At 58.0% G+C, this 14,026-nt stretch overlaps 1 protein-coding gene across 1 annotated transcript; it reads left to right on the top strand.

Annotated features, from left to right (window-relative positions):
• Window positions 1-6,136: 6,136 nt before the first annotated feature.
• LOC135973861 (maestro heat-like repeat-containing protein family member 1) lies at window positions 6,137-12,727 on the top strand. The gene is made up of 11 exons (XM_065559028.1): window positions 6,137-6,193; window positions 6,425-6,622; window positions 7,812-7,931; window positions 8,618-8,697; window positions 9,183-9,321; window positions 10,060-10,155; window positions 10,649-10,753; window positions 10,871-10,997; window positions 11,404-11,498; window positions 11,734-11,883; window positions 12,569-12,727. Exons 1-11 carry the CDS (start codon window positions 6,137-6,139, stop codon window positions 12,725-12,727), a joined length of 1,326 nt encoding a protein of 441 aa, XP_065415100.1.
• Window positions 12,728-14,026: the final 1,299 nt, after the last annotated feature.

Raw genomic sequence — 14,026 nt, 5'->3', positions numbered from 1 at the left:
GGTCATTTATACCTGTCTGCAGTAGATAATCCAAGTCCTGCAGCCAGGGCCGTAGCAACAAAGAACGTGGCCCCCTCCGAACGGTGGCCCCCTCCGAACATATGTCCGGGCGGAGCCCCTTACAATGCAGAAACTGGAATGTGGTATTTATTTTGCCACTTTTAGGGGCCCCCTTCTTTGCGGGGCCCCCTCCGGTCGGAGGGTACGGAGAGCGCTCGCTACGCCTCTGCCTGCAGCCCCTCAGCCGATGCTGCAGCAATGAGTGTGGACAGTCACTGCTGGAACTGCAAGCGTGGGCAGATGCAGCTGGTTACCCATGGGGGTAACCTGCCAGGAGGGTCATGTAGGGACATTGAGGTTGCTCTAAGGTTCCTGAGACCTCAGGTCCCTGCACACCCCAGTTTAACATCAACCCTGCCGAGCCGTGTGTCTGTGTCTCTTACAGTTTCTGAAATGACGCACAATACCGAGAAGCTGTTCATAGCCCTGGGGCCACTCCTGCAGAGCACAAGCATATGGGTGAGTCTGGAACCATGGCCAACGCGGCCAAAGCTAGTGAATGTCTGCCTGCCAGTGCAGAGGCTGCCGGGACCCTGTGCATCGAAACACATGACCCATCAGTGCTCCATAGTGTAGGGCAGAAGGCGGGGGAGAGAATCCCTGCAGGGCTCCGGCTGCATTGTCATCTCTGGGCTGCCTAGCAGTATTTCACCAAACCCCCCGCTGAGAAAGGATCCCAGCCTGGACTGGGAGGGGACAAGGTCCCTCCACACTGTGTGCAAATCATTTCTGTTTCTCTCTGGGTCTGGCAGGTCAGAGAAGCCCTTGCTTATTTTATAAGGACAATGGGGGCGCATGGGCTCTTGGAGAAATCTGCCTCAAGACCCTTAATTGACTTCTTGGTGCGTCAGTGCACCCTGACCCTCGACAGCACGGTAAGAATCCGCAGAGACTTGGTGACGGGAGTCCGTGAACAGGGCAGAACATGGGGTCAAAGGATAGGGAAGGGGGGCAGCTGCAGATGGGGATGGGCAGGCGATGGGCAGCAAATAGGACTTGGGAAGCAGATGGAACTGGGGACGGCACCCTCCGTCTACTGATGGAAGATGATGACAAATAGAAGACAGTGTTTTTTCCTCCCAGCCCATTCTCTCTGATCCCTCTCCCAGTTGCCATCCGTGCTCTGTCCCTTGCGCAGGGAGGGCAGGACCCCTGGCTTCCTCCTTCTCTCGCCTCACTGTGATCATCCACCTTAGGAGACTAAGCCATGATGGATCTGGTTTTCACCAGGCAGAGGGGTGGAGCCTAGAACTGGCTCCACACAGACCCTGGGCTGGTTATGGCACAGTCACAGCCAGGGTTGCGCCTTTTCTCTTCAAGCCCCATTTTCACCCCCTGCCATGCCCACTAGAGTTACCGTGCCACGAAGCTCTCCACCGAATCTAAATCTCCCTGGTGTCTCCCTTACTTCTCACCATCAGGAGGAAGCAGACGGGAGGCGCACTATGGAGCTCGAGGTCCGCCAGCTCTGCTCCAGCACCCTGCAGTCCCTGGCTGACTCCCCCAGAATGGCCAATGTAAGTGACCCTGCCCCTCTCCATTGGACACAGGCCTTTCTGGGTCTGAGCTTTTCGATGAGACAGGCCCCAACCAGACTTATTTATCTGAGCCTCCCCACTCCAGAACATCATGGGGTTGGTTAAAATGGACCCCGGATCCGAGCCAGACCTGGGTCTTTGGAACAGGGAACACTCACTGGCTGAGTGCCCCTGCACGCCAGCGTTTGGTGTCACAGGGGCTCTTCCGCTCGAGTATCCCCTGTGGTCAGTCATGCTGCTTCTGCAGCTTCCATAGCTCAGTCCCTCTTCATTGGTCCTTCTGTTAACTTTTCCCTGGCTGTTACAGGCTGGGGTCTATACAGCACAGCACATTCTTGTTTTGCAAAAGCCAACCCTAGCCCAGGAGTTCCTGCCTCTCACCCACACTACCCTGGTGCCTACAGGAGAGTCCACTGAGCTGGGAGACACTACATCCAAATCTCATCTCTGCTGACCATTGCTTAGGTTTCCACACACTGCACAGACCTGATTACTGACCCAGGCGTCAGAACGCAAGCCTAAGCAGTCAAGTATTAGCCAGCCCCCTTCCCACACTGAACAAATTAACAGCGAGGTTGTGCACGGTCACTTCAGGCAGAGCTGAGACTAGAAGCCACATTTCTAATAAGGCAGACCCAAGTATTGTGCACTCAGCTACACTGTCTTTCAGACTGAGCATGCCCAATATATGTGCTTTAGTTACTACAGGTGGGGATAGACCCCCGGGGATTCCTGATCTCCACTCTTCTATACTGTCTAGCAAAGAGTTGTGTAACCCTCTGGCACAGTGTGTGTTAAGTCCCCCTCTTGTCCACACAGCAGACAGCAATTGCGTCTGTGCTTCAAGTGGCGCAGGTCTGTGTGGGGATGTGAAGGTCAGAGCTCAAACCTCCCTGAGCGCCTGTCATGGTTTCACTTGATAGTATTGGGTTTCCTAGTCTCCTCTTTATTTATCAAGCTGGTGTATTGCGTTCCTGCCGTGAGAACACAGCCTTTCCCAGTGGAACTGGAGTTAGGAAATACTGTGCTGTCAATGACGATGCTACACTCAACAAAAGGCGGGGGGTCAGTCATGTGTCACTTGATTTGGTGCTGGAGGCAGACACTGATAGGTGTGAAGGGGGAGGGAGTGGGGATCGCTGCATGGTTCAGGCTGGGTAGAGAGCTCTGGCTGGCGGTGGCGAGGCCAGGGGTCCTGTCTAGTAGGAAAGAGAGAGCTGGTGCAGGAAGAGGATATTTCCCTACTGAGATGGCTTTTCTCTGCTCTGCAGGTTTTATGGCCTGGGCTGCTCCTTCAACTGAGCCCAGCAGCCCATGGGCCAGCCCTGCCTCTCCTCCTGCAGACCTCGGTCGGGGTGGTAAAGAGGATGCAGGAGGAAGGCAGGCTGCCCTTGGCCAGGAGGTGCGGCAAGGCGAACAGAGGTGAGTCCCAGTATTTTATCCACCCGCTCTTAGTCCTTCTGTAGCGAGAGGCGTCTGCCCCCAGGTGGGGTGGGGATCAGCTCTTGGCTCTGGTTCCGGCTCACTGCAAGGACACAGCCAGCCGTCAAGGGCGCAGGCAGAGCTCAGAGCCGAATGCAAAAGATCCCTCCAGAGCCTGATGGGATGCCCCCACTTTCTGTTCACAGGGTGTCGGTCAAGCCCCAAGTCCACTCTACCCCAAGAGCTGCTGGCTCGGCTGCTGGTGAGTAACCCGCAGCCAGGAGGTTCCTTATGCTCAGTGGGAAGGAGCCGCTCCCAGAGCTGGCATGCAGTGTGTGGTGGCTCTTCTCCCCGCAGCCCCCAGAGGAGCTGGCTCGTCACATTCCTCGCGTTCATTGCACATCGACCCAGCGCCTCTCGGCATTTAACAGAACCAGCGAGCTCTCTGAGCCAGCCACCTTCCTGGCTCCCCTGATCCTGGGGCTGGACCGGGTCCCCCAGCACCAGTTAGTGCAGCCCTCGGACGGCTCCAATAGAAGCCAGCTGGAATGAGCCCTTAGGGACTGTTGTGCAGGCCCCCTCCTGCCCCCTGGCCTCCAGCATCCTCCCTTACTAAGGGGCAGCTGGGGATTCCCTTTATGGCCCAGCTGCCTCTTTCGGGCTGCTTCAAGCTCCCCTTGTGCTGCTCTAACCTAGGCCAATGATCTGACCCAGCAGCTGCCTGACGGCCTCTGGATAATCCTGTCTCCCTTCATCTGAGCTAGAGCCAGCCCAGGAGTGAGAGGATGGAAGGAGCCAATAGCTGGTCCATGGAGTGTCCCTGATCAACTGAAATATCCATCTCAATCCTGTCCTGGTTGTCAGCTCCACCTCCCTGCTGTCTCCTTCCCTCCATCACTGAGCTCTCCCCCTGCACCTGTAGGGAGCTCCCTTCTCACACTGCCTCGCAAGGGAGGGGTACAGCCACCTCTGCCTCTTTGTCCGCCAGATGCTCGGTGCGTCTTCGTTTATGACGGTGCAGGTCAGAAGGGCAGCCATGTTCCTCCTCTTCCAGCTGATGAGCATGTTCCAGGCCGGGTCGGGCCGGTTCTGGAATAACTACAAGACGGAAATGCTCCTCTATGTGGAAGGTGAGGAGGGAGTGTCTCCCCTTGCAGGAGCAAAGGGAGGAGACACCGTGATGCTGGGCTCAGAGAGGGAGAGGCCAGGGCCTCCCTCTGAATCCAGTATAATATGATGCTGTGACCTTGGAATCCGAGAGGATCACGTCCGGATCATATCCCTTGGTTCATCTAGCCCAGCCCCCCATGCCTAGACAGGAAGGATCCTTTCCAGGACCCTATCTAACCTTCATTCGACATCTCACACCCTAGGGAAGGATCTTGGCAAGCAGAACTCCTGGGTATTTCACATCAAGGGGTTTGGGTCTGAGGAGCATTGTTGTCCATCAGCAATTTGCAAAGAGCCATGGGTCCCCTCGGGGCCCGTGAGTCGGCAGCTCCTCCCCACCCCCTGCCAAACAAGAGCCAAGTTGAAGGCTGCTCCTCAGTAGAAGGGTCTAAACACAAAGGAAACTGACCTGCCCATCTCTTCCAGATCACAAGACCTGCTTCTGCCAGAGGGAGTGGGAGCAGCAGCTGCTGCAGGTAAGGGTCAGAGAAATGGAGGGCTGGAAAGGAACTCAAGAGGTCATCTAGTCCAGCCCCCCCCTCCCCCCCCCGCCCACGCTGAGGCAGGATTAAGAGGCCCCTCAGCAGCACTACATTGTGGGACAGAGGAAGCGGCTGAGTCCAGCAGATGCAATTGGAGAAGCACCAGGGGCAGCTCACAAGGATTCACAAACATTAGGAGGGACGTGGGAGGTGACAGTGCACGCTCCCTCTTCCCCTCCCCTCCCAGCTGTGGTGGGTTCCTGGCTTGAGCTATTGAAAGGACCAGTTTCTTGGCCCCTCTCGGTTCTAACTGGCTCTTCTTTCCCTGGCAGTTCCTGGAAGACCTTCTCTTTTTCATCTCGGACCACACCTGGCTGGGTTGTTTCATCGCTAGTATCAGGCGCCAGCTGGCCTACGGTGATAAGCGGCCCGGTGACAAGGTCAGTGACCTGGAAGGAATTGGGGTTCAGTGCCTAGTTCAGAACAGCAGTCGCTAACCAGGGGCAGCTTGGGGTTAGTGAAACAGACAACTATACCCAGTGGGCTCTCTGCATGCCCCAATGCATCCCGCATGATGGTGTCTCTTTCACAGAGCTTTCTCTACAAGTGCTGGGGCACCGGGATGATGTTTTTTCCAGCAGAGAGCATCAAGCCCCAGCTATGGCTTCTGGTGGAGATGGTCGATTTCCGAGAAGAAGAGGAAAGAGAGGTGAGGTCTTTGCTCCTCCACTGTCAAGTGATCCCTCATTCTTTGTCAATCCCCTGATGCTACATGTGTATGTTCTGCCTTGGACAAGGTCCAGTGGATTGAAAAGATCTTCCTTATACCCATGCCCATGGCAATGACTTTGAGAGCCCATCTTGGCCCCTTGGCTTGTTGCTCAGCATTCCCAACCTCCATCTTTCTGTCTCTCAGGGATTCGCCCGAGCGCTTGGGCTGTGTGCCAGGCAACAGCTAGACGAGATTTTCGCCATCCTGGAGCACTGGGAAGAGTTTGTCAGCAGGGTGCAGCTCCAGCCTTCTGCCGGTGGCTCTCTGGAGGTACGGTCCCACCTAGCATCTCTGTTCTTTCATCCATCCCTTCACCAGCCTTTGCAGGTAAAGGGACCTGCCAGGGGGGACCCTGCTTCCCAGAAGCCTGTTCAGCGAAGAGCTGAATTTCCAAGCAGTGGCTCAGCCTCCGTGCAGGGAGCCCTTTCCTTACTCCTCCGTGGAGTTGCAATCACAGCACAATGGGGTGGATCCAGGGGGGAAGGTGGGTCCTGTTGTCTAAGGTCTCCAGGATATCTCCTGGGGAGCTCAGACATGCTCCATGCAGCCCCATAAACAAGGCTCAGAGAGGGCCCAAAAGACACTGCCAAGCCATCAGCTCCCGCTGACACATTTCTAGCAGAAGAGACCCTTGGTCTTCCCCTGAACTGGGCTATTTCACAGACCTTCCTGGCAGACTCACCAGGGCTGGCATGTCTGACATTAACCTGCATCCCCCCTTCCCCCGCACCACCACCACCACCTTCCCAGTAACTCTCTGGGCCAGTGCAATCCACTGTAGTGCCAGTGACATCTCTGGAGCTAGGCTGAATTAAAGCAGCTGCTAGTGCGTCCCCTTCGGCTGCCGGGTCACCTCAGCCACCCAATCCTGGGGAGCTGGGAAGGGCCTCGGAGTCCAGGCAATTCAACTCAGCAGAGTAGCCTTTGGTTGCTAAGCCGGCTGGGTGAAAAATCCTCCCCTGGCCCCATTTGTAAGTTAGGAGCAGCTGGAGGCCATCCCTTCTCCTCACTCTTTCCTTTGCAATTCTCAGGAGCCAGCTTCCATCGAGCAGCTGAGAAGCCTCCTGCTCCTCACCTATGGGCACGTGGTCCACTCAGGCCCCGCGGATCTCATCCTAGAGACCATAGGCTTCAATATCCTGGCTCCCATGCGACAACATTATTTTCTGAGCCCACACGTAAGTCAGAGCCCTCCCTTGACCGCCCACACAGCACCTACCCGGGCTATGCACAGCAGCACAGAGCTATGTCTTTGCATAAACTCAGCTCAGAGGGCTGGCCCTTTGCCCCAGGAGGGACAGGAGACATGGGAACAGCACCATTCTCTCTGCCTGCCCCATCTCATTTAGCTTCTCTGATTCCAGGCCCATGGAAGCTAATGGAAGGACTCCTATCTGGGCCTTGTTAGAGTGTAACTGAGCATCACTTGGTGCTATTGTCCCAGAGACGACTGTACCCTGTTTGGTACCTCTAGGCTTGTGCTGCACTCACGGATCAGAAGATAAAGATTTAGGGCCTTTTTCCCCACACACTGCCGTCAATTGTGTAGCTGGACACAAAAGGCGCACAGGGGGATTCAGGCCCTTAGCCCGGTTGACAGGCTCTGGTGCTGAAGGGGGATTTTTGAGATAACTCTAGGTTGTTTTCTTGCCATCGGAGATTTGAGGCCAACGTTCAGTCCTACGCTGGTTACGATGCCCCTATGCGCGTCCCAGCGAAAAGGAGAGGGGATGCTACTTTGGTTTAACTGAATGTTCTCTTTGGAGAACGGATGCCTTGGTAGGGAGAGCCCAGCCAACTGCAGAGAGCAGCAGGTTCCTGTCCCAGATCGGCCAATTACGACCTGATTGTCAGGGGAGCTGAGCAGTCCCAGGGCCCACTGACAGCTCTGGGAACTGCAAGTGCTCAGCACCTCTGGGAATCAGCCCATTCCTTGCATTCATCTCCAGAGATATTCCCCTAGGCCAGGGGTTCTCAAACTGGGGGTCGGGACCCCTCCGGGGGTCACGAGGTCATTACATGGGGGGGTCGCGAGTTGTTAACCTCCACCCCAAACCCCACTTGCCTCCAGCACTTATAATGGTGTTAAATATATTAGAGAGGGTGTTTAATTTATTAGGGGGGTCACACCCAGAGGCTTGCTGTGTGAAAGGGGTCATCAGTAAAAATAGTTGGAGACCCACAGCCCTAGGGAATGCAAAGATGTTCCACTCGGCAAGCCAGGTCCTTTCCCTTAGGGCATGAGGGCAATCCCGCCTAGGACAGCAGCTCCCTTGTAGAGACTCGCCCTGTAGCCTTGTGTCTCAGCTCTCTATTGCCTGTGGCTGTTTCCTCATTGTTCTCTCCCCCTCCTGCCTGTGAGCCCAGGACCCACTGGTGAGATCTGCTTTTCTGAGAAGCCTCGCGCTGGTGGGTGAAGCTGTCACCCAAGTGAGCAGGATTCCCTTGGTGAGCCAGGACACATACACCGTGCTGTCCCCCCTGCTGGTGAGTGAGCACGCTTGGGTCCTGGGAGGTGTCCCTAGGGCAGACACACATGCCACAGTCTCTGGCGTTTAAAGGCCATTTGCTGTGTTTGCGACCCGGTGCCCAGGGTTCTACATTGTGCACTGCAAACCCAGTGCTGATGCCAGATTCTTCTGGTGCGATTCCAGCCCAAGGAATTAAATGACACTATTTTCCATTAGCGGATTCATGCTGCTTACACCTGGGACCATTCCCCATCCCACTTCTCAGGGATCTGCCTGGCAGCCAGAAAGCGCCCTGGGGATTAACTCCAAGGGTTTTCACTCCGGGACATGATCCTGAGGAGTTAACAGGCGCAGCCCTCCCTTGGTTTGCAGGAAAATATTTGACCTCAGCTGTTCAAGACTCTAATGCTCCCCGTCACAAAATCGCCTCTGCCCAGATCCCCCTTCCCTGCTCCGTGGCAGATGCTGAAGTTTCCAGATGTGCCATCAGGAATGGCGAAATAGGGGCTCTGGTGAATGTCTCCTGCATTCTGGCCACATGGCCGCTCCCAGGCCATCTTCCCAGCTCCGTGCCCCAGTGCACTGCACGCTGGGGCTGAGGGTCGGTGGGGGCGTCAAACTGCGTTTGGAGATTCCACATCTTGCTGAGGAACCGGGCTCCCCCAAATTCTTTTGCCTTTGACTCTCTGCTTTGTGCTGCAGGAGATGCTCAGAGGCAAGGACCGGGCCCGGCTGCAGAGCCCCGATCACCAGCATGCCCTGCTGGCCATCTCATACATAGGGTACGTCCATGGGGCCTGACTCAGCTGCGGAGCCCAGCAGCCGGGGAGGGGCAGATGGAGGGAGAGGAAGTGGGGGAGGGAGGAGCTGCAATAAGAACCGGAGGATGTTTCTCCCTGGTGGCTCACTAACGGGCCATACCCTCCTCGGCCTCCGGGTCTCTTTATCCAGCCCCCATCTCTGCATCTTGCCTGGTAAGAGGGAGCCCCTCCCGTCAGCATGAAGTGCTGTGAATGGGTGCAGCCGCAGAGCAGGGCCCAGGATCAGCCCCGGAGAGCAGCTTCCCCAGCAGAGCCCCTGCCGGGCCTAGAGGGCATAGGCATCTCCAGACAGGACCATTCCCTAGGCGGTGGCTCTGCTGGAGATGCCCCCTGGAGCTCTGCTGCTAAGGGAGGGAGCTGTCCCTCGAGCCATCAAACTCAACCTGACTCATGCCAGGACCTGTCTCCGGTCTAATGGCCCCGTCTGCTCCGTTCCTTCCAATCAGGAAATTTGAGCCTCGCCTGTCTAAGGAACAGGAGGCTGAGACCATCGGGACTTGTATCGCCAGCGCCATGATTCAGCGCCCAGCCCTGGCGAAGCTGAGAGGGACTGAGGTGGCAAAAAGCTCCACTCTCCGGGCAGAGGTTAGTGAGGCATGGACAAAGCTGCAGCTTCCACCTGCCTCCTTGGCTGGGAAACTCAGCCACCCCCCTGCTGAGTAGCTGGACCCTGGCCCGATGCAGAGAGCTGCGTGTCCAGCCGAATCCAGTCCCTCGGTTTATTTTCCAAAGGGCTGGTGACAAGTGGCTACGCAGTTAACTCTGCAGTGGGGTTGGCAGGGAGAACAGCTGTAGAGGTGAGTGTCTGTGAGACTGTATAGAATTACCCTGGATTCTTGGCACAGGGAGCTAGAAGCTACCCCCGTTTACACCAGCTGAGGCTCTGGCCCAGAGCGTTAAATAGCATTTGGTGCAGAGGGAGCAAAGCATAGATTCGGGACAGCCACACGGCCAGGCCATGACTCGCCCTGCCACAGAAACAGAGCTTGGCTGGAGCGGGATGAACAGCTCAGCCCTTGGGGAGCCAGCGGGGTGTTGGGGGCAGCTGGGGCCCCTCCAGAGCGGGAGGGAGGAGGCCTTCCCTCCAGAGCCCAGCTCAGTACATGTGTTGGGGAGCCCAGGTGGGAGGAAGGATTCTTTGGGGAAGGGCAGCCCGTGGTCCAGGTGAGACCCATGTCTATGTGCAGGGGGATCAGTATCACCTGGGTAAAGGGACCCTGAATACCAACAGCACCTGGCTCCAGACGGGGGGATCCACTCGTCCCCCTGCCTCGTGCACCCCACCTCCCTTGTTATTTACTTCCCTGCTTCTCTCTGCTCCAGTCTCTCCAAGAACTGCCCTGGGAGGGCCTGGATCTTGTGCTGCAGACATTCCTGGAGCAGCACCTGACCCCCACCACGCTACTGCATCTCTTTCTGGTATGATAGGGCCGGGGGAGGGGCCCATTCGCACTGGCCATCTGGGGATGGGCCGGCTGGTCAGGTTCTACCCGAACCACAAGAGGGAAGGCTCCAGTTGATCCCAAGGGGGCTCAGCAGGCCTCCCAGCTGCTATGAACTAGCCAGTCCCCAGGGGGCATACAGCCAACCCTGGGATCCAGCAAGACAATCCTAGTCCTGCTCCAGGGGTGTCACTTTGGCCTCCTACATTTGGCCTGGAGCCCCTGTTCCCCTGAAGGAAACAGCCCCGAGACCCTACAGGATCAATGGGGAGAATCCTCAAAGCGCTGAGCCCAAGACCCTCAGACCTGTGCCAACGCCCCCCAGACAGGAGAGGAGCGCTGAGTTCCAGTGTCCGGAAGCGGAGAAGAGGTTAAATGCTCCATGTCCTCTCCCTGCTGGGGTGGGAAGCAGGTTCTGGAGGTCGCCCCGGCATTGCTGCGGCTCACATGACTTTCTCCCTACTCCCCAGCACTTGCAGCCATGGATCTGCTCTCCCCGGGCCCAGGAGAGGAGCCGAGCTGTGAGAGCCAGCGCCCGGCTCTTCATGTTCTACCGCTTCAAAGCCATCACCGAGGTGAGCAGCGCAGACCCTGCTGCCCCCCCCCCAGCACTCACGGGAAGTGGGGGGAATACAGACAGAGCTGGGCTCGTCCCGACCTATGCCCTCAATTTCTGTTTGGTGGCCCATTAGGACCTGAAACCCATGGTAGAGCAGGGCTACATGGCCGGGCTGCTGACAAGCCAGGCCTTCGATGCTCAGGAGGCCACCAGATACTGGGCATCTCAGGCTCTCTACTGGCTCTTCACGCCTTGCAAAGGTAAGATAGAGCGGAAGCAGTCGCCACTTCTCAGCCTTCACAGCCCCGGCCGTTACCTAGCGAGCAGGGCTGCAGAGAGAACATGGCGCCTTCATCGCAGCCCTGACCAGAGGGACACAGAGCAGAAGTGGGTTGGTACCTCCCGGGCTGGCCTGGCATCTGCCCTTCACCAGGTGCCTGGGACCATCTGGGACCTCCCCTGATCCCACCCCAGCCCCAACACACCTTCTACATCAGGGTGAAGAGTGGGCAGTTGGCCCAGAAGCCAGCTGAGAGCTCACCCTAGCTGGTCGTTCCCAGCTGCAGCTGGAGTCTGGCTCTTTGGCACCTCTGATCTGGCTCGAAGGGGAGGGGGAAGAATCCGGCCCTGAGAGCTCTGCCTGAGCACTGCTGGTTTCTTGTGCAGCTGTCGTGTACACCAAGACAGGGGCAGTGGTGAGCGTGCTGAGCAAGACGCAGAAGGATGCCAGCTGCAGAGAGAACCCTGTCCATGTTGCTATGGTGAGTAAAAGACTGTGGCTGGAGAGACAGACACACACATGGGAAAGGGGGGTTATTGGCTCCTTCCCTCGATGAGGAGCCGGCAGATGGAAATTCCTGGGTATGGGCTCCAGTGCCCACTCACATAGCCCTGGGCAAAGGCTGCCAGTGCCTCTGTCCCCGTTCCCCGAAGAGCAAACCCACCTCCCCGGGCCGGGGCTCGCTGCTCACACTCGGCCTGTGCCTTTCCCTGCAGCTCATCGCGAAGCACCTGCAGTCGAGTGACCTCATGCCCTTCAGCTTCACCCTGCTGGTGGGCCTGCTGGAGAAGGAGGAGTGTGCAGACCAGCTGGCGGGTGTCATGGAGGCGGTACTGAGAGAGCAAGAATCAGAGCTGCAGGGCCAAGTAATGGCTGGGCATTGGAGGCACCATGCTGACATCTCGGGCAGCTCCATCTTGCCCCGTGCCTAGAATTCCTGGGGCACGAGGGAGGATGTGGAGGGGAGACATCCCTTCTCACCATCATTGATCAATGGGACCCATCCATGCCCTGTCTGCAAGGGGGCCGCTGGGCACGGCCCTGTAATGGTTTTCAGGCTTTGATCCCAGGAGTCTGACTTGCCCAGCTCACTCCCTGGGAAATGTGCCCTATCTCCAGACCCATCCCCCAGCTGGAGGAACAGAGCCTGCAGTGGGGTCCCCCGTGTCCACTGACTCTTTGCCCAGTGGGCATGGATTGACATACAGGATGGAAATGCATCCCAGACGCTTAGACCCCACTCTGGTGCTGAAGCAGCCCAGGCATGTTGTCACAAGGGGAGGTACAGCCGGGATATCCGGGGGGTGGGGTGTCACTGGGCAGCGGGATTGGGACCCTTAGTTCTACGGTGCTGGATCACGGGTGGGGGTTTCAAGGTACCGAACCCAGAACCCCCCTCGGCTCAGTCACTCGCTAGGAGAGTTTATCCATGGCCTCCGCCGGGCCATGTGACCGCTGCCTTGTTTCTGAGCCTGCCCAGTTCCTCCTGGCCCTTGCCTGCCACCCACCCACAGCGGGGGTAGGGTCTCAGCCCCTGCTTTGCCTCCGCAGGTGCAGGATCTCCAGGCGGCTCTTTCCTACACACTGAGCCCACCCCGGGGGGGGCGGCTGAGTGAGGGGACGAGAGACATTCTCCACCTACTGGCCAGACAACACACCAAGGCCGCGGTCAGCATCCTCCTGAAGATGCCCTGGCCTTACAAACGGTGAGCGCCAGCCCCAGGGAAAGGATAGAACACCCCACTCCGGCCTCCAAGCCCCCCCTTAATGGGATCACTCCACAGCACCACGGTTACATGCAGCACAGCCCCTCCCCTTGCACACAGGCCCCCAGGGAACAGCCCTGCCCCGGCATAGCCTCCCTGTCCCTTGGAGGGCTCCGTGTGCTCTGGGAACCCCGGCTCAGGGCTCCCCCAGCTGAGCTATTCCAAACACAGCTGTCACCCTCCCCCACTTCGTTCTGTGCACTGCTAACCAGTCCCCCCATCCCGGTTCGGCTGTGCAATGGCTTGGCTGGCTGGAGGCCAGAACAGTCTTCCAGCCCCCACTCCCCCCATCACTACACAGACCAGGAGAGACCCCATGTGAGCAGGGTCACCTCCTCTGTCAGTATGGCCACCCGCTCCCGGCAGGGCATCCCTCCAGGCTGAGGCAGGAGAGGGGCCAACCTAACTGCATTGCCCCCAGACGCCCCTACACTGAGCATGTCCCCGCAGGGGCACCCCCTCCCCCCAGCTGGGAAATGCCCTCTCCCCCCTGGAATCCCGGCCTGGTATCTTCCCCATCACCACACGCTTTTAGACGTCTCATCCCACCCCTAGAGGCTGGTCTTCGATTCACCAGCCTGCCAGGTTCCCCTGGGCCAGCAGCGCCTTCCCTACATCCTGCCCAGAGCCGACAAGCACAGAGCCCATTTTACAGCCTTCTCCAAACCCCGCACCCCAGAGCCATGGCGTGGCCAGAACTGGAGCCTTGTTCCTCCTGAAACCCCCACACTCTGCCCCATGGGGAAGGAGCTCCTGCTCTCCTTGGCCGCAGCTCCCACTCTGTGCGCCCCCCCCCCCCCCCCAGTTCAGGAGGTCCAGCCCAGCACCTAGCCCTAGCCCCTCCCAAGGGTGGGCACCTCCTCACACCAGCCCCACCCCTGAGCCCAGAGTCACTGCTTTCCCCCATGGGGGCTCTAACCCCAGCCCCTCTGGTTCCCATCAGGAGAAGGCAGCAAGGGAGGGAGGGGGCCCCCAAGCTGGGAGAAGTGAGTCTGGCCACGTCCACCCATCCCTTTCTGTGACACAGCGCCCCCTGGCAGTGCCTGGGCAGGAGGGTATGAACCCCTTAGGACTGGACAGTGCCTGAAGGGCCTTGAGGTCAGCCACCAGCAGGCTCAACCTGCTGCTTCTGGCCCGTCACCCCTCGGAGGGCATCATCCCTGTGTTACCGAAATATCGGGTCCACCTAGCTGAGAGCCAATAACAGCCAGACAGGGATAAGGAAGAGTCGCTTTATTCTGCA

The sequence above is a fragment of the Chrysemys picta genome, chromosome 10, assembly GCF_011386835.1.
Source record: "Chrysemys picta bellii isolate R12L10 chromosome 10, ASM1138683v2, whole genome shotgun sequence".
Taxonomy (NCBI): Eukaryota; Metazoa; Chordata; order Testudines; family Emydidae; genus Chrysemys; species Chrysemys picta.
Note: the sequence above shows the minus strand (reverse complement) of the source record. Positions and strands in the feature narration are given on the sequence as shown.

What these genes read in the sequence shown, in the direction of transcription:
- LOC135973861 (XM_065559028.1), top strand. Translation starts at nt 6,137, where the DNA reads ATGTCTGACATTAACCTGCATCCCCCCTTCCCCCGCACCACCACCACC. An exon ending in CTGGCCATCTCATACATAGG is followed by an intron (nt 8,698 to 9,182) that starts GTACGTCCATGG and finishes CCTTCCAATCAG; the next exon opens with GAAATTTGAGCCTCGCCTGT. An exon ending in ACCCTGTCCATGTTGCTATG is followed by an intron (nt 11,499 to 11,733) that starts GTGAGTAAAAGA and finishes CTTTCCCTGCAG; the next exon opens with CTCATCGCGAAGCACCTGCA.